This window comes from Hyperoodon ampullatus (genome assembly GCF_949752795.1).
Source record: "Hyperoodon ampullatus genome assembly, chromosome: 11".
NCBI classification, from domain to species: domain Eukaryota; kingdom Metazoa; phylum Chordata; class Mammalia; order Artiodactyla; family Ziphiidae; genus Hyperoodon; species Hyperoodon ampullatus.
The window spans coordinates 65,207,227-65,232,443 of record NC_136924.1 but is presented as its reverse complement, the minus strand read 5'-3'; the positions used below and the strand labels follow the sequence as shown (position 1 = coordinate 65,232,443).

Genomic DNA, 25,217 nt, shown 5'->3' with positions numbered 1-25,217 from the left:
GGTCTTCTTTAATTTTGCTCAGTAATGTTTCATAATTTTCATTGTAGAGAAGTAATTTTGTAAGGTTTATTTCTACGTACTTTGATCTGTTGTAAACATTATTTTAAAATTCAACTTTATTTGTTGCTGATAAATAACTCATTTTTCTATATTTACCTTATATCCAACCACCTTGTGAAACTTAATTATTGATTTTAATGATTTGTTAGTACAACTTTTGGAATTTTCAACATATAAAATCATGTCTGTTAGAACATTACAATTTTATTTCTTTATTTTCAATCCTTATTCTTTGAGTTCTTTTCCCTGCATTACCACACTGGCTAAGACCTCTAATATAGTTATCCTTGTCTTGTCCCTGATCGGAGAGGAAGAACTTTGAATATTTTACCAGTAAGTATGTCTGAAATAGGTTTCTATTTCTAGCTTTTCTTAAAAAAATCATACATAGATATTGAGTTTTATCAAATGCTTTTTCTGCATCTACTGAGATGGTTTTTCTACTTTACTCAGATAATACAAAAATTATAGTAAGTGATTTTCAAAGTAAAACCAAAATTGCATTTGAAAAAAATCCAGCCTGGCCATTTTTTAACTCCCTTTTTGCATAATGCTGGGTTTGGCTTGTTAATATTGTGTAAATTATTTGGTATTGTGTTATTAAATATTTGGTTGAATATTTACTGGTGATGCCTTCTGGAGCTACAGTTTTCTTTGTGAAAAGATTTTTATTTAATGATTTAATTTCTTTATTCAGAGAAGGCAATTGAGATTTTCTATTTATTTCGACACTGTTGTATTTTTCTAGAAATCTGTCCACCTAAATTTTTAAATTACATAAAATTATTCAAAATTAATCTTTTAAAAAAGGCTTTAGACTCTGCTATGATGTCCCCTTTTCCATTCCTAATATAGGTGACTTGGGCCTATTTTCCTTTTATTCTTGATCAGTCTTGCCAGGACTCATCTTTATTTTACTAATCTAATTCCAATGTTCTTTATAATGAGTCAACTTTGTTCATTTCATGCAATTTTTTTTTTCTATGTTATTAATGTCTACTTCATATTATTTCTTGATTAGGCTTAATTTCCTTTTCTTCTCATTTTGAGTACAGTCTTTCTTCTTTTCCAGTATTTACATTTAAGCTATAAAGTTCCTTCTAAGAATGACTTTAGTCATTCTTTTATGATGCACCATTATTCTTCAGTTCAAAATATGTCTAATTTTACTTTTTATATCTTTGACCTAAGGATTACTTAGAAGTATATTGTTCCATTTCTAGGTAGCCGAGAGATCATCTAGTTGTCTTTCTGTTACAGACTTCTAAATTCCCCTGAGGACAGAAAATACACTGAATAATTTCTATCATTAGAAATATATTGGAATTTGCTTGATGGCCCAGCATGTGGTTAATTTTGGTAAAAATTCCACTTAAAAAAATTTTGTATTCTGCATTAAGTGCAACGCATGTCAATTAGGTCATGGTGGTTAATCATGTTGTTCAAATCTGCTTCCAAGCTCATTCATGTGTTGTTGGCAGGCCTCCATTCCTCTCCAGCTGTTGGCAGAGACTTTTAGTTCCTCATCATGTGAGTCTTTCCATAGGCTGCCTGCATGGCATATGGCTTCACTCAGAGTGACTGATCCAAGAGAGAGCCAGAGAGCACTCCAGTATCTTTTACAAACTCAGAAACAACATACTATCACTTCTGCCATATTTTACTGGTCACACAGACCAACTCTGGTATGATGTAGATTACATAAGAGTGTGAATAACAGGAGGTGGCGATAACTTGGGAGCATCTGTGAGGTTGCCTACCACAGTCAAACCTCTGGTACCTAATAAGTCACAGACCCTCTCGCCAACATGCAAAATACACTCCACCCCCCACAAAGGCCCCCACTAGTCTCATCCCATTACAGCATCAACTCAAAGTTCAGAAACTTGTCATCTATATCTGACTAAGGTACAGATGAGGATCCTTGGACATAGTTCCTTAAGCATCTCGAGTATAGTTCCTCTTGATCTACAGGCCTGTGAACTAAAAGATAAATACTGAAAGTTCCTTGGTTAGGGCTCACTTTTGCCTTGACATGAAAATGACTCTTCATAACATTTGCTTCTGTTTTCTGAGTCATCCTTTTTTTCATGGAAGTTAGCACATGTTTGCAGTTGAGTAAATTCTTAGTCTGATTCCTGCTTGTAGCAGTCTGCAAGGGCAAAGGCCTCTCTAATTTTATACTGTCTCTGCAGTCCAAGATGGCAGTGGTTCTTGAAAACACTGTGTGTCTCCAGTGGATCTCACTGGAGTTCAACCCAGTAGGCAAAAGTCACAACCACAAATGTCCTCTAGTTAAGTCCTTTCTACCTTGGGTTTATACTGAGAAGGCTCAGGAACATTGCCCTAAAGCTTCTTAGAAGCCCTACTGTTCCTAAAAGCCACGTATTGAAAGGCGGTATAAAGTACACCTTAAAATCCTTTAAAGGGCCCTTTTTTCTGAAGAGTATTGTGAGGCACTACCTTCAACTTTTCTGAGGTCTTAACAAAGAAATTTTACAGTCACAACCTTGGCTTCAACTTTAGACCATGCTTTCTTAAGAGTGCCTTGAGTTTGATCTTTGCTTGGAAATATTTCTTAGTTTTAGTGTTGTCATCTGGAGAGGCTAATTTTCAAAACTAGCAAGTCTTGGCTCTTTTTTATTTAACAGTCCTTTCTTTAGCTTCTCTTTTCTCATATCTGACTAAAGGCAACACAAGAAGAAACCCAGCAGTACTTTCAACATTTTGGCAGATCGTTTAGTTCATGAATATATTTTTTATCTTTCAGTTTACTGCAGATTGACACGTTGTTAAACTTTCTGCCACCTTATAACAAAAATCACTGGGTTCCAAGATTTCCTCACTTTCCTTTAAGATCTCACTGGCAGCCTCCTCAAAGTCTAAAATTCTACTACCAATTTATTCAAGGCACTTTAGGCTTTCATTAATACTCTTAAAATTCTTACAGCTTCTATCCACTGCCCAGTTCCAAAGCCACCACCACATCTCAAGTTTTTGTTACGGTTGCATGCAACTTCCAGGAACCAAAATCAGTATTAGCTACCTACTACTGCATAATAAATTACCCCAGGTTTATCAGCTTAACAAAGCAAACATTATCTCACATAGTTTCTGAGGGTCAAGAATCTGGAGCAGCTTAGCTGGACTGTTCTGGCGTGGGGTCTCTCACGAGGTTGTTGTCAAGCTGTGGACTGGGACTTCAATTATCTGGAAGCTCAAATGAGACTGTAGGATTCACTTCCAAGCTCACTCACATGGTTGTTAGCAGGCCTCCATTCCTCTCTATTGGCCAGAGATCTCAATTCCTTAATATGTGAGCCCCTCCATAGGCTGCCTGAATGTGCAGTTGAATTTCCCAGACTGAGAAATGAGAGAGCAAGAGGGCGTGTGCACCCAAGATGTAAGCCAAGGTGTCTTTTATAATCTTAATCTTTTCTTTTTTAATGAGGTACAACTGACATATAACATTACATTAGTTTCAGGTGTATAACAAAACTATTCAATATTTGTATATATGGTGAAATGATCACCACAATAAGTCTAGTTAACATCCATCACCCTACATAGTTACACTTTTTTTTTCTTGTGATGAGAACTTTTAAGATCTTCTAGAACTCTTAGCAATTTTCAAATATGCAATATTTTTAACTATAGTCACCATGCTGTACAAATACATCCCCATAACTTATTTACTTTGTAACTGTAAGTTTATTCTTTTGACCTAAAACTTAATCTTAAAAGTGATATACTTTACCATGACTTCTGCTATATGTCACTGGCCACAAAAACCAATACAATACCAAGACACTGGTACAATGTGGACGGGGACTATCCAAGGCTGTGGATATGAGGAGGTGGAGATAATGGCTGTTGTCTTGGGGGCAACTATCTTAACGTATATACTAATATTGTCACACACTTTAATTTTATACATATTTTCACCCTCATAGGGAATTATTACTATTTTAAACAGCCCATCTTAACATCTATTCACAGTATGTGCTTTTGTCAGTCAACATTATTTCCTGTGTCTCCAAGATTCCATACGGAGTAATTTTTCATTCTGAAGACTGTTTTGTATTTCCTTTAGTGCAAGTCTTCTGGTAACAAATCCTATCAATTTATTTATCTGAAAACAGCTTTTGTCACCGTTATTCTGAAGGATCATTTCCTTGGTCATAGAATTCAAGGTTAGCAGTTATTTTCTTTCAGCATGCTGAAGATAAACTATTATTTCCTTGGCATTTATTTCTCTTGAGATATCACTCCTTTGTCTTACCCTTACTTTGAAGGTAATATATCTTTTTTTCTGGCTACTATCAGGAATATCTTTGTTTCTCAACAGTTTTATTGCATATGGTTTTCTTTGCATTTTTTTTCAGCTTGGAATTCACAGCATTTCTTTAATGTGTAGCATGGTACCTTTCACCATTTTCGGAAAATTCTCAGCTATTACTTCCAGTATTACTTCTACCCCATTCTGTCTTTCCTTTCTTTTGAGGAGTCCACTTAAATGTATGCTAAACTTATTCACTGTATTCCATGTGCCCGTCTGCTTTTTTCTTTATTTTCCATTCTCCAGTGGCTTTAAACTTTGGTCAATATATTTTCTATTGATGTTATCATTTAGTTTACACATTCTCTCCTTCTTTTTAGTCTAGCATTTCACTCAAATACTATGTTCTTAATACTTAATATTTTCATATTATTGTTGTTTTAGAATTATATTTGGTTCTTCTTTTCAACTATCTTTTATTTTCCTGAACATAACAAGCACAGGGTTTTAAGGTTTCTGTCTGATAATTCCATTATCTGGATCCCTCACATGTCTGTTTCTATTACCTATAGTTTCTTTTGGATTTTGGTCCCATTGTACTTCCTGCTCATTTACCTGTTTTGTTTGTTTTAAATTGAACGCCTCACATTTTAAGTGAGACAGTTTAGTGATGATTTTAGGTCCAGGAAGATGGTTAACTTTCTTTCTACATGACAGAAGGAGCATTACCAATTCCAGATTCCTCAAGGCAATCAGAGATTAGTAAAATTCGAACCTGGGGCTTCCCTGGTGGTGCAATGGTTGAGAGTCCGCCGGCCGAGGCAGGGGACACGGATTCGTGCCCGGGTTCAGGAAGATCCCACATGCCGCAGAGCGGCTGGGACCGTGAGCCATGGCCGCTGAGCCCGCGCGTCCAGAACCTGTGCTCCGCAACAAGAGGCTGCAACAGTGAGAGGCCTGCGTACCACAAAAAATAAAAAAATAAAAAAAACAAGGCTGGGCTTCAGACTATAAAAAAACAGTCTATTCTTTTAAGTAAGTTCCACTGGCGTAAGAGTCTGTTCTTTGAGTTCACTGGCATCAGAAGCATATCAAAAATGGAAATTCCCAGACTTACTGATTTAATTCTGGAGGAAGACACATTTTAATAAGTACTCTAGGTAATTTTTTTTTTTTTTTTTTTTTTTGCGGTACGCGGGCCTCTCACTATTGTGGCCTCTCCCGTTGCGGAGCACAGGCCCCGGACGCGCAGGCTCAGCAGCTATGGCTCACGGGCCTAGATACTCTGTGGCATGTGGGATCTTCCCAGACCGGGGCACGAACACGCGTCCCCTGCATCGGCAGGCAGACTCTCAACCACTCCTCCACCAGGGAAGCCCCCTCTAGGTAATTTTATACACACTAAAGTTTTTTTTTTTTTACATCTTTATTGGAGTATAATAGCTTTATACTGGTGTGTTAGTTTCTGCTTTATAAAAAAGTAAATCAGTTATACATATACATATGTTCCCATATCCCTTCCCTCTTGCGTCTCCCTCCCTCCCACCCTCCCTATCCCACCCCTCCAGTCGGTCACAAAGCACCGAGCTGATCTCCCTGTGCTATGCGGCTGCTTCCCAATAGCTATCGACCTTACGTTTGGTAGTGTATATATGTCCATGCCTCTCTCTCACTTTGTCACAGCTTACCTTTCCCCCTCCACACATCCTCAAGTCCATTCTCTAGTAGGTCTGTGTCTTTATTCCTGTCTTACCCCTAGGTTCTTCATGACATCTTTTTTTCCCTAAATTCCATACATATGTGTTAGCATACGGTATTTGTCTTTCTCTTTCTGACTTACTTCACTCTGTAGGACAGACTCTAGGTCCATCCACCTCATTACAAATAGCTCAGTTTCGTTTCTTTTTATGGCTGAGTAATATTCCATTGTATATATGTGACACATCTTCTTTATCCATTCATCAGATGATGGACACTTAGGTTGTTTCCATCTCCTGGCTATTGTAAATAGAGCTGCAATGAACATTTTGTTACATGACTCTTTTTGAATTATGGTTTTCTCAGGGTATATGGCCAGTAGTGGGATTGCTGGGTCATATGGTAGTTCTGTTTTTAGTTTTTTAAGGAACCTCCATACTGTTCTCCATAGTGGCTGTACCAATTCACATTCCCACCAGCAGTGCAAGAGTGTTCCCTTTTCTCCATACCCCCTCCAGCATTTATTGTTTCTAGAATTTTTGATGATGGCCATTCTGACTGGTGTGAAATGATATCTCATTGTATTTTTGATTTACATTTCTCTAATGATTAATGATGTCGAGCATTCTTTCATGTGTTTGTTGGGAGTCTGTATATCTTGTTTGGAGAAATGTCTATTTAGGTCTTCTGCCCATTTTTGGATTGTTTTTTTTGCTATTGAGCTGCATGAACTGCTTATAAATTTTGGAGATTAATCCTTTGTCAGTTGCTTCATTTGCAAATATTTTCTCCCATTCTGAGGGTTGTCTTTTGGTGTTTATGGTTTCCTTTGCTGTGCAAAAACTTTGAAGTTTCATTAGGTCCCATTTGTTTATTTTTGTTTTTATTTCAATTTCTCTAGGAGGTGGGTCAAAAGGATCTTGCTGTGATTTACGTCAGAGTGTTCTGCCTATGTTCTCCTCTAACAGTTTGATAGTTTCTGGCCTTACATTTAGGTCTTTAATCCATTTTGAGCTCATTTTTGAGTATGGTGTTAGCGAGTGATCTAATCTCATACTTTTACATGTCCCTGTCCAGTTTTCCCAGCACCACTTATTGAAGAGGCTGTCCTTTCTCCACTGTACATTCCTGCCTCCTTTATCAAAAATAAGTTGACCATATGTGCGTGGGTTTATCTCTGGGCTTTCTATCCTGTTCCATTGATCTATCTTTCTGTTTTTGTGCCAGTACCACACTGTCTTGATTACTGTAGCTTTGTAGTATAGTCTGCAGTCAGGGAGCCTGATTCCTGCAGCTCCGTTTTTCGTTCTCAAGATTGCTTTGGCTATTTGGGGTCTTTTGTTTTTCCAAACAAATTGTGAAATTTTTTGTTCTAGTTCTGTGAAAAATGCCAGTGGTTGTTTGATAGGGATTGCATTGAATCTGTAGATTGCTTTGGGTAGTAGAGTCATTTTGACAATATTGATTCTTCCAATCCAGGACCATGGTATATCTCTCCATCTATTTGTATCATCTTTAATTTCTTTCATCAGTGTCTTATAATTTTCTGCATAGAGGTCTTTTGTCTCCTTAGGTAGGTTTATTCCTAGATATTTTATTCTTTTTGTTGCAGCGGTAAATGGGAGTGCTTTCTTGATTTCACTTTCAGATTTTTCATAATTAGTGTACAGGAATGCCAGAGATTTCTGTGCATTAATTTTGTGTCCTGCTACTTTACCACATTCATTGATTAGCTCTAGTAGTTTTCTGGTAGCATCTTTAGGATTCTCTATGTATAGTTTCATGTCATCTGCAAACAGTGACAGCTTTACTTCTTCTTTTCCAATTTGGATTCCTTTTATTTCCTTTTCTTCTCTGATTTCTGTGGCTAAAACTTCCAAAACTATGTTGAATAAGAGTGGTGAGAGTGGGCAACCTTGTCTTGTTCCTGATCTTAGTGGAAATGCTTTCAGTTTTTCACCATTGAGGACGATGTTGGCTGTGGGTTTGTCATATATGGCCTTTATTATGTTGAGGAAAGTTCCCTCTAAGCCTACTTTCTGGAGGGTTTTTTATCATAAATGGGTATTGAATTTTGTCGACAGCTTTTTCTGCATCTATTGAGATGATCAAATGGTTTTTCTCCTTCAATTTGTTAATATGGTGTATCACATTGACTGATTTGTGTATACTGAAGAATCCTTGCATTCCTGGAACAAACCCCTCTTGATCATGGTGTATGATCCTTTTAATGTGCTGTTGGATTCTGTTTGCTAGTATTTTGTTGAGGATTTTTGCATCTATGTTCATCAGTGATATTGGCCTGTAGTTTTCTTTCTTTGTGACATCCTTGTCTGGTTTTGGTACCAGGGTGGCGGTGGCCTTCTAGAATGAGTTTGGGAGTGTTCCTCCCTCTGCTATATTTTGGAAGAGTTTGAGAAGGATAGGAGTTAGCTCTTCTCTAAACGTTTGATAGAATTCACCTGTGAAGCCATCTGGTCCTGGGCTTTTGTTTGTTGGAAGATTTTTAACCACAGTTTCAATTTCAGTGCTTGTGATTGGTCTGTTCATATTTTCTATTTCTTCCTGATTCAGTATTGGAAGGTTGTGCATTTCTAAGAATTTAACCATTTCTTCCAGGTTGACTATTTTATTGGCATAGAGTTGCTTGTAGTAATATCTCTCATGATCTTTTGTATTTCTGCAGTGTCAGTTGTTACTCCTCATTTTTCATTTCTAATTCTATTGACTTGAGTGTTCTCTCTTTTTTTCCTGATGAGTCTGGCTAATGGTTTATCAATTTTGTTTATCTTCTCAAAGAACCAGCTTTCAGTTTTATTGATCTTTGCTATCGTTTCCTTCATTTCTTTTTCACTTATTTCTGATCTGATTTTTATGATTTCTTTCCTTCTGCTAACTTTGGGGGTTTTTTGTTCTTCTTTCTCTAAATGCTTTAGGTGCAAGGTTAGGTTGTTTATTCGAGATGTTTCCTGTTTCTTAAGGTGGGATTGTATTGCTGTAAACTTCCCTCTTAGAACTGCTTTTGCTGCATCCCATAGGTTTTGGGTCATCATGTCTCCAATGTCATTTGTTTCTAGGTATTTTTTTATTTCCTCTTTGATTTCTTCAGTGATCACTTCGTTATTAAGTAGTGTATTGTTTAGCCTCCATGTGTTTGTATTTTTTACAGATCTTTTCCTGTAATTGATATCTAGTCTCATAGCGTTGTGGTCGGAAAAGATACTTGATACAATTTCAATTTTCTTAAATTTACCAAGGCTTGATTTGTGACCCAAGATATGATCTATCCTGGAGAATGTTCCATGAGCACTTGAGAAAAATGTGTATTCTGTTGTTTTTGGATGGAATGTCCTATAAATATCAATTAAGTCCATCTTGTTTAATGTATCATTTAAGGCTTGTGTTTCCTTATTTATTTTCATTTTGGATGATGTGTCCATTGGTGAAAGTGGGGTGTTAAAGTCCCCTACAATGATTGTGTTACTGTCGATTTCCCCTTTTATGGCTGTTAGTATTTGCCTTATGTACTGAGGTGCTCCTATGTTGGGTGCATAAATATTTACAATTGTTATATCTTCTTCTTGGATCGATCCCTGGATCATTATGTAGTGTCCTTCTTTGTGTCTCTTATAAGAGTCTTTATTTTAAAGTCTATTTTGTCTCATATGAGAATTGCTACTCCAGCTTTCTTTTGGTTTTTATTTGCATGGACTATCTTTTTCCATCCCCTCACTTTCAGTCTATATGTGTCTCTAGGTCTGAAGTGGGTCTCTTCTAGACAGCATATATATGGGTCTTGTTTTTGTATCCATTCAGCCAGTCTGTGTCTTTTGGTGGGAGCATTTAATCCATTTACATTTAAGGTAATTATCGATATGTATGTTCCTACTCCCATTTTCTTAATTGTTTTGGTTTGTTATTGTAGGTCTTTTCCTTCTCTTGTGTTTCCTGCCTAGAGAAGATCCTTTAGCATTTGTTGTAAAGCTGGTTTGGTGGTACTGAACTCTCTCAGCTTTTGCTTGTCTGTAAAGGTTTTAATTTCTCCATCAAATCTCAATGAGATCCTTGCTGGGTAGAGTAATCTTGGTTGCAGGTTTTTCTCCTTCATCACTTTCAATATGTCCTGCCAGTCCCCTCTGACTTGCAGAGTTCCTGCTGAAAGATCAGCTGTTAACCTTATGGAGATTCCCTTGTGTGTTGTTTGTTGTTTTTCCCTTGCTGCTTTTAATATGTTTTCTTTGTATTTAATTTTTGACAGGTTGATTAATATGTGTCTTGGAGTGTTTCTCCCTGGATTTATCCTGTATGGGACTCTCTGTGCTTCCTGCACTTGATTAACTATTTCCTTTCCCATATTAGGGAAGTTTTCAACTATAATCTCTTCAAATATTTTCTCAGTCCCTTTCTTTTTCTCTTCTGCTTATGGAACCCATATAATTCGAATGTTGGTGCGTTTAATATTGTCCCAGAAGTCTCTGAGAGTGTCCTCTTTTTTCTTTATTCTGCTCTGCAGTAGTTATTTCCAGTATTTTATCTTCGAGGTCACTTATCTGTTCTTCTGCCTCAGTTATTCTGCTATTGATCCCTTCTAGAGTATTTTTAATTTCATTTATTGTGTTGCTCATCATTGCTTGTTTCATCTTTAGTTCTTCTAGGTCCTTGTTAAATGTTTCTTGCATTTTGTCTATTCTATTTCCAAGATTTTGGGTCTTTACTATCATTATTCTGAATTCCTTTTCAGGTAGACCACCTATTTCCTCTTCATTTGTTAGGTCTGGTGGGTTTTTATCTTGCTCCTTCACCTGCTGTGTGTTTTTCTGTCTTCTCATTTTGCTTATCTTACTGTGTTTGGGGTCTCCTTTTTGCAGGCTGCAGGTTCGTAGTTCCCATTATTTCTGGTGTCTGTCTCCAGTGGCTAAAGTTGCTTCAGTGGGTTGTGTAGGCTTCCTGGTGGAGGGGATTAGTGCCTGTGTTCTGGTGGATGAGGCTGGATCTTGTCTTTCTGGTGGGCAGGTCCATGTCTGGTGGTGTGTTTTGGGGTGTCTGTGGACTTTTTATGATTTTAGGCAGCCTCTCTGCTAATGGGTGGTGTTGTTTTCCTGTCTTGCTAGTTGTTTGGCATAGGGTGTCCAGCACTGTAGCTTGCTGGTCGTTGAGTGAAGCTGGGTGTTGGTGTTGAGATGGAGATCTCTGGGAGATTTTCGCCATTTGATATTACATGGAGCTGGGAGGTGTCTTGTGGACCAGTGTGCTGAAGTTGGCTCTCCCACCTCAGAGGCACAGCACTGACTCCTGGCTGCAACACCAAGAGCCTTTCATCCACACGGCTGAGAATAAAGGGAGAAAAAGTAGAAAGAAAGGAAGAGGATAAAATAAAATAAAATAAAGTAAGGTAAAATAAAAGAAAGTTATTAAAATAAAAAAATAATTATCAAGAATAAAATTTTTTCAAAAAGTGAAAGAAAAAAAAAAAAAAAAAGGACGGATAGAGCCCAAGGAGAAATGGTGAAAGCAAAGCTATACAGACAAAATCTCACACAGAAGCATACACATACACACTCACAAAAAGAGGAAAAGGGGAAAAAATAATAAATCTTGCTCTCAAAGTCCACCTCCTCAATTTGGGATGATTCGTTGTCTATTCAGGTATTCCACAGATGCAGGGTACATCAAGTTGATTGTGCAGCTTTAATCCGCTGCTCCTGAGGCTGCTGGGAGAGATTTCCCTTTCTCTTGTTTGTTCGCACAGCTCCCGGGGTTCAGCTTTGGATTTGGCCCCGCCTCTGCGTATAGGTCACCTGAGGGCGTCTGTTCTTTGCTCAGACAAGACGGGGTTAAATAAGCCGCTGATTCGGGGGCTCCGGCTCACTCCGGCCAGCGGGAGGGAGGGGTACGGAGTGCAGGGCGAGCCTGCGGTGGCAGAGGGTAGCGTGACGTTGCACCAGCCTGAGGTGTGCCGTGCGTTCTCCCAGGGGAGTTGTCCCTGGATCCCGAGACCCTGGAAGTGGCGGGCTGCACAGTCTCCCTGGAAGGGAGGTGTGGAGAGTGACCTGTGCTTGCACACAGGCTTCTTGGCGGTGGCAGCATCAGCCTTAGCATCTCATGCCCGTCTCTGGGGTCCGCGCTGTTAGCCGCGGCTCGCGCCCGTCTCTGGAGCTCCTTTAAGCAGTGCTCTTAATCCCCTCTCCTCGCGCACCAGGAAACAAAGAGGGAAGAAACCACACTGAAGTTTGAAAATTATTTTACAAGTTGAGTGAATTCCAACTACCTCATTAAAAATAAATATATAGCCTCCTAACAGACTTCTTAAACTTTTTTTCTTTCTCCCTGTATGAAGTCTTCATGATTCTTTATCTTCTTTAACTTGCTTATCAGACACAGATTTCAAGAAATGCCAGTAAACCCTCTTTCAAAAAGAAATGCCAGTGGAGTTGTCAGTTGACCTGTTTACTATATTATATGATATGCTACAATTATTAAGAAAAAAAAGCATGTCATTAAGGTTGAATTAATACAGTTTAACACATGTGAAGATATTCCAGACATATTACAGATTTTCCTTTATCCCAGGAATGAAGGTCTTCTTCTACATAGTTTTACAGCTGAGTAGTTTATCCTTCAAATAGTAAAAACACTCAATTCTCCAGCAATTATAGATAAAAATGATAGGCCACTACATATATATATAAATATATATAATTTATGGGTAGCATTCCTAGTAGATATGAATCTTAACTTTGAAATGGCTATAAGAAAAGACTGAGTGAAATTAAGGAACAGAATTAAACTACACTAAACTAAATAAAAGGCACATTCACATTCTATTTAGAAAACGAAATTCAATTCTATACCTAAACCATAGATACACAAATACAAACTGTTAATATATTAACTTTGTAGCATCAGTTCCAAATAAATCCAAATATGGTTTGGTCTATCAGCGGTTTATATCCTTGTGTTACATAATTTGGCTTTTTAATCGTTTTTATGTAGAAATAAAATCAGATAAATAATTTTGCTCCATCCAAATACACTATTAAATACTTGTGTAAGGCTGACAGATCTACTTTAAGCAGTTGGTATTATTCTACTATGGTGATACTGATACTTTCATAAATGAATTTTTAGTTAACCAAAAAATTTAAAAAGTGGGTCATTTTAAATTTTTCTAGACTGTAACTGTAAAACTTAAAATAGGGATAAGAAAAATATCTGCATTTTCAAGTTTTAAGAAAATTGTATGCTGTAAAATATTTCTTCTACTTTTAGTTTCTTTATCATTTAAAAAAAATTTTTTTTAATCAGAAAAAAAAGTCAGAGTCAGGCTACTTAAGTACGTAAACTCATGTGGCTTTCTAAAAGACCCTGCACCTCTCTACCTCTGTCCTCATTTCCTCATCTATAAAATAGGGATAATACTTACCTCAGAGAATTTTTTATGAGGATTAAACTAGTTAATAATGTATATGATGTGCTTATAACAGTGGCTAGCATATAGTAAACCCTCTATGTGTGTTAGTGTACAGTAACATTCTGATGGTCTTTTTCTCCAAGATAATTGAGGAGGCTTCATAAGTCATTGAAATTAACAAGAAAATGTGAACTAAGAAAAATATTTCTATTCAGTTATTCTTAATATGTACCTTCCGTGCTATTGGTTCCTGACCTTCCATCAATGTGTACCAGCTGACAAGTTTATTCCAGCCCTCAGTTGGCAACAGTATGTAATCCAATTCATCAATAAGATGCTCCTTAAGTGACTGGGCATCACCATCTACAAAAGGAAAAATAAACTCAATACATAAAAAGAAACAATACTACATGTCTCTAAATACTTTGGTTGTACACATTAAAAATTACGTAAACTCCTGGAGACTAACTCAGGTATTTAAATAATGAGTTTTGAAGAAAGCTCTGAAGAGGTTCACATCTAAGTCTAAATATTCCAAAATAAACTGTTGCTTTACAAAGTTTCAATGTGTACCAGGCAACCAACAGTGTTTAAAAAAATAATTTTTCTTTTATTGGGCTCTTAAAAAAAATACTAAAGTGTAACTGTTAGCCAAAAGATCTGAATGAAGACTGTTTCCCAAATATTTTAAGTATCAGAGATCCCTCACATGGTAATAGTGATCGTTCTAGCATTAGCTGATGAAGAAAATTCAGAAGCAAATCAATAACTTTTAACAATGATGCCAAAGCACATGGGCTGGGAACCATGATGGAAATCACAAAAGGGCATCTCATTACTCTAGAGGGCCCATGATCTAGATTCCTCCACAGATCTAAAGTAGAGGTAGTTGTTCAGATATGGTTCTAATTCTATGATCCATTTTCAAAATTCCAGTTGAACTAGAAATACAGTATAGGACAGGCCAGAGATAGATATCTATTTTAGATCAAAAAATATATTCAAGGAAATTGAGTAACTTGCCCCAAATCATTCAGAAAATTGCAGGTACTATGAAAGGTATTATTATGGAAAACCCTTTCATCTCAGTTGATTTTCAGAACAATATTATCAAGTAGATAGCTACATTTTACTTAGTAAATAGATTCAGATATTGATTAACTTGCCCAAGTTCACATATAGAAAACTGTAGAGACTGGACTCAAACATGTATCTGTTTATGCTAATATCCATTTTCTTTCCACTATAACAGACTACTTTGAAGTAAATTTAGGGGAAAAAAAAGTTTAAAAATTAAGACTTCTATGCTATTCTCCACAATAATTCAAGATTTTCAGTAAATGATTTTATTATGTAACAGAACCCAAATAGTAATTTATATCTAGTGGATAAAATAAAATGATCAATTTTTGGATTTTTTTAGGGGGAGAACACCCCTAAACAAAGAACCCCTAATTTTTGTTACTTCTGTGTTTATTGACATAAAATTGATACAAACTGTTGCAGATTTAAGGTGTAAAATTTGATAAGTTCTGACATATCACTACAAGTGTGAAACCATCATCACCAAAACGATGAAGAGATCAATCAGTATCCCCCACCACCAAAGGTTTCCCTGTAGCCCTTTTTTGTAATCTCTTCTTGTCCACCCAGGTCTACTGTCCTGACCCCTGAAAACCACTTATCTGTATTTTGCAATTGTAGACTAATTTGCATTTTCTATAATATTATATAAAAAATAGTATGTACTGCTTTGTTTGGCTTCATTTATGCTGCATCATTATCTTGAAATCCATCCATGTTTTTATGTATCAATAGTTCATTCCTTTTAATTGCTGAGTAGGATTTCATTATATGGATATTCTATAATTTGTTTATCCATTCAGCTGTTGATGGGCATTTTGGATTGTTTCTAATTTTCACTACTACAAATAACAGTGATGTGGTCACTCATGTACAAGTTTTCATATGTAGAATGGTTGGTTCCTATGGTAAATGTATGTTTAGCTTTTTAAGAAATTGCAAGACTACTTCATTCCCAAAAACAGTGTATGAAAGTTCTACTTGCTCCACATCCTTGTTAATACTTGGTATGGGCTCATCTTTTAAATTTTAATCATTTTAACACATGTATAGTAGGACCTCATTGTGGTTTTAATCTTCATTTTTCTAATGACAATTGATGTTGAGTATATTTACACGTGCTTTTTCTCCTTTAAATTTTAATTTATTTTTGGCTGTGTGCGGGCTTTCTCTAGTTGTGGCGAGCCGGGGCTACTCTTCATTGCAGTGTGTGGGCTTCTCATTGTGGTGGCTTCTCTTGTTGTGGAGCACGGGCTCTAGGTGTGTGGGCTTCAGTAGTTGTGGCAAACAGGCTCAGCAGTTGCAGCATGCGGGCTCCAGAGTGCAAGCTCAGTAGTTGTGACGCACGGGTTTAGGTGCTCCGTGGCATGTGGCATCTTCCCAGACCAGGAATCGAACCCGTGTCACCTACATTGGCAGGCAGATTCTTATCCACTGTGCCACCAGGGAAGTCCCACATGTGCTTTTCGAAAACACTATCTTCTTTGGGGAGGCATCTGTTCAAACCTTTTGTCTACTTTTTCCACTGGGCTTTATGGAATTCCTTATTCTGCATATAAATATTTTATCAGCTAGGTGATTTGCAAATATTTTCTCCCACATTGTGCTTTATTGTTTCATTCTCTGAACAGTGTCATTTGAAGCATTTGTTAATGATGAAATACAAGCCATCAATTTTTTTCTTTTATCAACTGTGCTTTTTAAATTCATATTTAAGAAAACTTTGCCTAACACAATGTCACAAAATTTTTCTCCTATTTTTTTTATAGTTTTGGTTTTTACATATAGGTCTACGGTCTGTTTTGAGTTAATTTTGTATATGGTGCCAGGTATAGATCAAAGTTCACCTGTTTCTGGCAAATAGATACCTAATGCTCAAGCAGCATTTGTTTAAAAGACTATCTTCTCTCCACTGAATTCCCCTTACAACTTTCTGTAAAATCAGTTGGCCATACACGTGTGGATCTACTTCTGGATTCTCTAATCTGTTCAATTGATTCTTACCTCACACCATATACAAATACTAACTTAAAATTGATCAAAGACATAAATATAACAGCCAAAACTATAAAACTCTTAGGAAAAAACATAAGTTTTTTCTGATCTTGGATTAGGTGATGCTTTCTGACACCCAAATCACAAGCAACCAAAGGAAAAAAACAGATAAACTGGACTTCATCAAAATTAATTTGCACTTCAGAGGCACCATCAAGAAAGTAAAAGACAATCCACATGTTAGGAGACAATTTTTGGAAATCATATGTCTGATAAGGGACTAGTATTCAGAATACATAAACAACTCTTAAAACATAATAAATAGACAAATAATCCAATTTAAAAATGGGCACAGGATCTGAATAGACATTTCTCCAAAAAAGATATAAGCAGCACAGACAAGATACTTAACATCATTAATCACTAGGGAAATACAAATCAAAATAACAATAGATAATATTTCATACCCATTAGGATGGCTATAATAAACAGACAATGACAAGCTTTGGCAAGATGTAGAGAAACTGGTACCCTACTTGTTGCTGGTGGGAATGTAAAATGATGCAACTATTTTGGAAAAGTCTAGCAATTCTTCAAATAGTTAAACACAGAGTTAATATATGACCTAGTAATCCCATGCCTAGGTATAGATCCATGAGAAATTAAAATATACATCTACACAAAAATTTGTACATGAATGTTCAGAGCAACATAATTCATAATAGCCAGAAAGTGAAAACAACCCACATGTTCATCAATTGATGAATGGATAAATTAAATGTGGCATATCTCCATACAATGGAAAATTACTCATCCATAAAAAGAAATGAAGTACTGATTCATGCTACATGAAGACACTTTAAAACTTTGTGCTAAGTGAAAGAGGTCAAACGGTAAGGCCACATACTGTATGATTCCATTTAGATGAAATGTCCCTAAAAGGCGAATCCATAGAGACAGAAAGTATACTAGTGATTGCCTATGGCTGGGTCTTGAGTGGGGATGGAGAGTGACTGCTCATGGATACAAAGTTTCTTTCTGGGGTGACGAAAATTTTGTGGAATTAGATGGTGGTGATGGTTGTAAAACTTTGTGAATATACCAAAAAACAGTGAATCACAGAATTTAAAAGGATGAATTCTATGGTATGTAAATTCTGTCTCATTTTTAAATGAGATAGAAAAACACCTACTAGAAATGTGATTTGGAATTGTGTTGAATCTGTAGATTGAGTGGGGGAATTTAACAATACTGAGTTTTCTGATCCACTAACATAATTTCTGTCTTTATTTAGGTTTTATTTATCTCAGCAATGTCTTATGGTTTTTAGTTTACATGTCTTGCACATGTTATCAGACTTATCTGTATTTTATGGTTTTGGTGCCATTATAAAATGTACTTTTAAAATATCAATTCACGTTAGTTCATTTTTAGTGTACAAAAATACAATTGGTTTTTGAATAATGATCTTGTATCCTACAGGCTAATCTCATTTATTAGTTCTAGAAGTTTTCTTTTTGTAGATTCCATTAAACTTTCTACATAGACATAGGTGTATGTGAATAAAGGAAGATTTATTACTTCTTCCGATACAAGCTGTATGCCTTTTATCTCTTCTTCTTGCCTTATTACACTGCCTAGGCCCTTCAGTACAATCCTGGCTTGAAGGGCTGAGAGTAGACATCCTTGTTTTTTCCTGATTTTAGAGGGAGAGGACTCAGTCTTTCACTGTTGAGTATGTCTTCTGTAGGTTTTCCATAGATGTCCATTATGAGGTTGAGGAAGTTTCCTTGTATTTTACTCTTTTGTTTTATATTATATATTATCTTTGTAATATTTATTTCTCTATTTATACTTAATGTTTATTTCTATATATATCTTCTTTATTGTTGGACTTGATTTACTAAAATTTTGTTAATAACTGATGCATCTATGTTCATGAGGGATAATGGTCTCGAATTTTTTCTCTTGAAATGTCTCTGCCAGATATTGGTATCAAGGTAATGACGGTTTCATAGCATGAATTGGGACGTATTCTCTCCCAATTTTCTAAAAGAGCTTTTGTTATTCAGGGCTATTCAGAGAATCCATTCCTTTGGAATGAGCTTTGGTAGTTTTCATCTTTCAAGAAACTTGTCTTTTTCATCTAATTTGTTGAATTTAATGGCATAAAGTTCATAATATTCTTTTATTCTCCTTTTGCTGTTTGTAGATTTCTGTATTGATGTTACCTCTCTTGTTCCTGATATTGGTAGTTGTGTCTTTTCCCTTTTTCTGATGATCAAACTAGGTATTTATAAATTTTATTATCTTCACAAAGAACCAGTTTTTGGTTTCATTGATTTTCTCTATTTTTCTATTTTCTCTTTAATTTCTGTTCTGAACTTATTAGTAGTTCCTTTCTTCTGCTTGATTTAGGTTTAATTTGTTCTTACTTTTAGTTTGAGTCAGAAACCAAGGTCAAAGATTTCAGACCTTTCTTTTCTTTATAGATGTTAAGAGCTATAAATTACCCCCCACATACTATTTAGCCACCTTCCACAAATTTTGATATGTTTTGCTTTCACTTTCATTTAGTTAAAAATACTTGCTAATTTCCCCTTTGAGTTATTTTTGACCCATGGCTTATGCAGAAGTATGTTAGTCTCCAAACATATGAAGATGTTCCAACTGTCTGTTATTAACTTATTTATTCCACTGTAGTAAGAAAACATATTTCATATGATTTAAATCCTTCTAACTTTATTTATTTATTTTTTTAAAAAATTATTTATTTTATTTATTTATTTTTGGCTGCACTGGGTCTTTGTTGCTGCACGCAGGCTTTCTCTAGTTGCGGTAAGCGGGGGCTACTCTTCGTTGAAGTGCACGGGCTTCTCACTGCAGTGGCTTCTCCTGTTGTGGGGCACGGGCTCTAAGCACGTGGGCTTCAGTAGTTGTGGCTCACGGGCTCTAGAGCACAGGCTCAGTAGTTGTGGTGCACGGGCTTAGTTGCTCCGCGGCATGTGGGATCTTCCTGGACCAGGGCTCAAACCCGTGTCCCCTGCAATGGCAGGCGGATTCTAACCACTGCACCACCAGCCCCCTTCTAACTTTACTGAGACAGGTTTTATGGCCCAGAATATAGTCTATTTAAATGCTTCATGTGTACACCTAAGGAGAATTTTCATTCTGCTGTTGTTCAGTGGAATATTCTATAAATGTCAATTAGGACAGGTAGGTTGATTTATTTCATTACTTTTCCGTCTACACGTTTTCTATCATTTATGGAGAGAAGAATATTGAAATATCCATTATATAATTGTGGATATTTTTCTATTTCTCCTTGCAGTTCTATCAGTTTTTTGCTTTACATATTTTCAAGTTATGCCATTAGCTGGGCATATATTTAGGATTATTATGTTTTCTTAACAAATTGTCCTGGACCATTTATGATCATGAAATGAACTTTTATCCCTAGTAATGTTCTCCGTTCTAAAACTTAACATCTGATATTAATATGGCCATTCCAGCTTTCTTTTGATTAGTGTTTAGTATGTGTATTAGTTTTCTATGGCTACATAACAAATAACCATAGTAGTTTAAAACAACACCCATTTATTATCTCACAGTTCTATGGGTCAGAAGTTCAGATGGGCTCAACTGGGTTTTCTACTTAGGGTCTTACAAGGAAGAAATCAAGATGTCACCAGGCTGGTCTCCTATCTGAAGGCTCTGGGGAAGAATCTACTTCCAAGTCCATTCAGACTGTTGGCAGAATTCAGTTCCTCATGGCTACAGGTATGAGGTCCCTGTTTCCTTGCTAGCTGTGGGCCCAATGACTCTCTTTATTCCTGGAGGATGCCTGTTTTCCTTCTCACGTAGTCCCCTCCATTTTCAAACTAGCAATGAGTCCTTCTCATGCTTTGAATCCTGACTTCTACAGCTACCAGCCAGAGAAAACTCTGCTTTTAAAGGGCATGCACGATTAGATAAAGCTCACTGGGATAATCTCCCTTTTGTCATATAATATAAATAATCACAGGAATGATATCCTATTCTCAGGTTCCACTCACACTCAAAAAGGAGATGATTATGTAAGAGGAGGGTCGCTGGAGGTCAGTCTTACAATTTTTCAATCTCTTAATCTATTTGTATCTTTATATTTAAGGTGGGTTTCTAGTAGACAGTATACAGTTGAGTCTTTTTTTTAATGCAATCTTACAGTCTCTACTTCAAATTGGGATATTTACATTAAATACGACTGTTCATAGAGCTGGGTTTAAATCTACCATCTTACTACTTGTTTTGTATCTGTTTCATTTGTTCTTCGTTCTTTTCCACTTAAAAAATATTTTTTTAAACATTGCTATTTCTCCTTAGTATGCATTGTATTTTTCTGTTTCTTTGCATTCCAGGTAATATTTGGTTGCATCCAAGATATTATAAATTTTATCTTGTTGGATGCTGGATATTTTTGTATTCCTACCAATACTCTTGTGTTCTGTTCTGAGATGCAGTTAAGTTACTTGGAATTAGTTTGATACTTTCAATTTAGAAGGATAAATTTTGCCCTTCTATAGAGGCAAACCCATTCTCTGCAGTCTACCTCATGATTTATAAGGTTCTCCACTCTGGCTACTGTGAACACATTATTCCTGGTCCTTTATGAGTGAAACCAAGGATACTCATCAGTTAGATCCATTAAACTATAACTGTAACCTGCCTCTACTGATCAAGCTCACTTTAATTGTTTTTATAAAAACTTGCATGTCCTCCAAGCTTCGCATAGCCTAAACAATAAGATATTTGCCTGAGTTGTTTTTCAGGAACTTGAAATCAGCTGTGTTCAGTTCTAGGTGGAGCTAAGACTGGTTAAGACCACCGACTGTCTAACTGGGCTTGTGTGAATGTCCGCTTGGTGACCTTTTGACATGAGAGGGCCAAAAACTCCACCCTCAGCACCTGTTAACGCCTCCATTTTCGGAGTCCCACAGAGAAGCAAGTAGCTTAGCTGCACCTGCACAGAACAACTATTACCTCACTCTTTCCTTATCACCAATTACCTTTTCCCATGCTCCCCACACTTCAGACCACCCTGCTTCTTTGTTCCCATAAATACCCTGAGCCTCTTGCCATCAGGGAGGCAGATTTGAGATTTGTTCTCCCGGCTCCTCACTTGGTTGCCTTATGAATAAACCCTTTCTCTGCTGCAAACCTTGGTATCTCAGAATTTGGCTTGCTGTGCATCTGGCAAATGAACTTGATTTGGTAACATGAACCTAAACGATTGTTCCTTCTAATTCTTTTGGATGGTTCTTTCCTTGGCCTTCGGTAGCTTCCTCACATACATGCACTGGTCAACAGTCAGCTCTAGATTTAAAAGAGAGCTTCTATAGATCTCTAGGTCTCTCTCTCTCTCTTTGTGTGCTGCTCATTCCTCTCTGGTACTCTGCCCTGAGAACTCTGGCTGCCTTGGTCTCCGTGGACTCCAAACTCTTTCCTCAACTAAGGGAGGTTGCCAGGCTTTGCGTGGGTTTCTCCTTCTGTGCCGTGTCTTGGAAACTCAGTACAGTAAGCTGAGGAAATCATAGGGCTCACTTCATTTGTTTCATACCTCTCAGGGATCACTGTTCTTTGTTGCCTGATGTCCAATGTTTTGAGAACCACTGTTTCATGTTTTTTGTCAGGGTTTTAGTTCATTCAAGTGGAAGGATAAGTCTAGTCCCTGTTATTCCATCCTGGCCAGAAATGGAAGTTCTGGTACTTATGTTTTATTCTCTTTAAATGTTATGCGAGTTTTAGAAGAGCTGGCAAGTAGTAAAGGTTGTAGAAGATTAATGCAAAAATCCAAGAATGTAACCATATACCACTGATCCCCAACTTAAAGAGAAAAGTCATATGCCCATTAGCAAAATAATACACAATATAGCATTTCCCCCAAACAATCAGATAGTGCTTTCTAATTTACATTCTAGGTTTAAACGATAATAAACCCTTATTAATCAGAAATGACAAACAGAATTTGTCATGATACAGAATATAACTAATTATAACAGAATAATCTGAATTCATTAGGTCAAATCTATAATACAGTCGGCCCTCTGTATCCATGGGTCCTGTATCTGCAGATTCAACCAACCCTGGACAGAAAATATTTGAGGGAAAAAAAAAATTTCAGAAAGTTCCAAAAAGAAAAACTTGAATTTTCCGTGTACCAGAAACTATTTGCATAGCATTTATATTTTATTAGGTATTACAGATAACCTACAAATAATTTAAAGTATATGGGAGGATACACAGATCATATGCAAATATTATGCCATTTTATATAAGGGGCTTGACCATCCATAGATTTTGGTATCTGAAAGAGGTCTTGGAACCAATCCCCGCATGGACACTGGGGGATGACTACACAAAGAAATTTCTAATTTACCAATTTATTTACATTAACATTTTCCATATTACTATAACATACTGAAACGAACACATTTACAACCTGACTGAAAGAAGGAAATAATACCTTTAAGAAGCCCAGAGTTATCAATGGGTCCAGGATATACATTTTGATCTCCCATCTGGTATTTGTCCCAACTGTCAAAGCCAACATATTTTTTCCACTGTTTGAACCAGCGACTATCGACTAGGTACCTAAAAAAGAAGAGAAATAGGTAAAGGAAAATACCAGGAACTATAGGAATAGCAGAAAATCTGCCTATTTTTTATATTTTATTTTATATCAAAGTACATGTCTACTTCCAAGGATTACTGAAAATAACTATGTCACAGTAGTAGAAGAAAAATATTTCACTTGTGTAAAGTATTATTTCTGTTGTTCTATAAAGTATCTATCAAAGACAACTATTAACGTATACATTAAAAAAAATCCTTAACTGCATTTTAAAAAACTGCAATAGCTATTCAACAGAATATTTACCAATTGGACAAAAATTCAAATGGTAATTGTAAGAATCAGCCAAAATAAAATTTTAAATGCAACATGGTAAAATATAAATATGGAAAATGGTTCTTTTGCAAAAAACTTACAATATGTTAATTTTATATATTTAACTGTATCTTTTATGGGGTAAGGAAAGCAATTATTAAAGGTTTGCAAGATCGATTTTAGTAATCATAATCAAAGCTTAAAAGAAACTTTAAAAATAATTAGCTTCTTTACCAACAAAAGTTAATAACAACAATACTGTCTCCAATTGTTTCTCATACATTAGTAAAATCTGCTGGGGCAAGCAGGACTGGTTTTTAATTGATTTCAAAAGTGTGATACCAAGCACTATAATAAGTATTACTGAAACTATATTCATCTTACTTTCAAATACCTAAATTAGTTTCTCATCAGATGACCAGTGACAGAAAAAATAAAATAATGGTTTTCTAGCAAAGAAAGCATAAAAAATTATAAATCTAAAAAACTTTACGAATTGATTTATATTATACCTACTATGCTTTGCCACTGGTTCATAATTATTTTAAATTCTTTTCCAGAAACACCTTCCCCACACTTAACCAGGTTCAATCACAAACAAAAGCAAAAGTAAAGATTAACAAGATGTTTAAAGCCCACATGCATAACCAAGTTTTTTAGAACATCATTCTAATATTTCTGTGCTTATAGCACTATACATACAGCACTATAGGAATGAAACGCTACAGTTATGTTTGAAACAAAGGCACTAACATAGCAAAACCCCACAATACTTAAATAATATTCATCAGCAGTTTAATTCCCTAAAAGTGGGTAAGGCAGAATTATCTATACATGAGTATTCCAAATGCACTATCAGGGTTACAGAATGGAAAGCCCCCAAATTGTAGCTTTTGATATTTATGAGAAAATAAGAGTTGAAAAACTAAGTTTTAAGAAAACCCTGTTTCTAAGATAAATAAAATAGATCAGACTAGCAATGACTTTATATGTTAAATTGATAATAAAGAAAATCATACTTAATTGTATATCACCCACTAAAATTTTTTAGACTCTTTCTCCCTTGCAATTTAAACAAGATATTCAGACAGTTCATTTGCTTTCTTTGCAAATAAATGTCATACTAAGTGATCGTTCCCCTATTCCATTCATCTATTTTTCTATTATTGTGCCATTTTAATTGTCTTAATTACTTTTATATTGATATTATTTAGGGCACGTTCCCCCAGCTTCTTCTTGTTGCAAACGGTCTTAACTATCTTTGGCCATTTGCTATTCCATATGACTTTTAGAATCAGTTAATCAAGTTCCACAAAAAACCCTATTAAGATTTTGATTAGAATTGTGCTGAACTTATAGATTAACAATAATACTATAATTTAAAATGTCATTTATAAAACTTACATTAAAAATATATGTGGAATACTATCAAAATTCTATTTACATTTACTTAAAAGATATTTCTAAAAGATGACGTTTTACCTCCCAAAGTATTTAATAAATTCTTTAGTTTTAGTGCAGGGTTGCATTGGGCAGAATTCGTCTGCTGCCATAATATTTCTAGTTCAACTTTCTTTCCTAGATCTTGAACTGAGTGCTTTCTGTATAATGAAACCATTATGAGAGGAAACTCTCCCAACTGATGAAAATTCAGCTGTTTTTAACACTACCTTCAATTGAAAATGGCCATCATATTTCTATTAAAGGCACCTATAACTTACTTGCAGAATGTTGTGGTCATGAAACATGAGGGAAATAGAAAAAAC

The 25,217-nt window shown here is 36.0% G+C and overlaps 1 protein-coding gene across 3 annotated transcripts in view; it reads right to left on the bottom strand.

Moving 5' to 3' along the window:
* The window catches only part of USP15 (ubiquitin specific peptidase 15), a gene marked incomplete at both ends in the record, with an annotated part of 136,943 nt that overhangs the window by 93,882 nt on the left and 17,844 nt on the right, over positions 1–25,217 (bottom strand). For 2 of the 3 annotated variants that reach the window (XM_079714304.1, XM_079714305.1), the window contains 2 exons: positions 13,681–13,811; positions 23,029–23,156. In XM_079714304.1, the coding sequence (XP_079570430.1) occupies positions 13,681–13,811; positions 23,029–23,156 (259 nt within the window). Of the gene's footprint in view, positions 1–13,680; positions 13,812–22,995; positions 23,157–25,217 lie in introns of all 3 variants that reach the window. The other variant, XM_079714303.1, reaches the window with a different exon arrangement.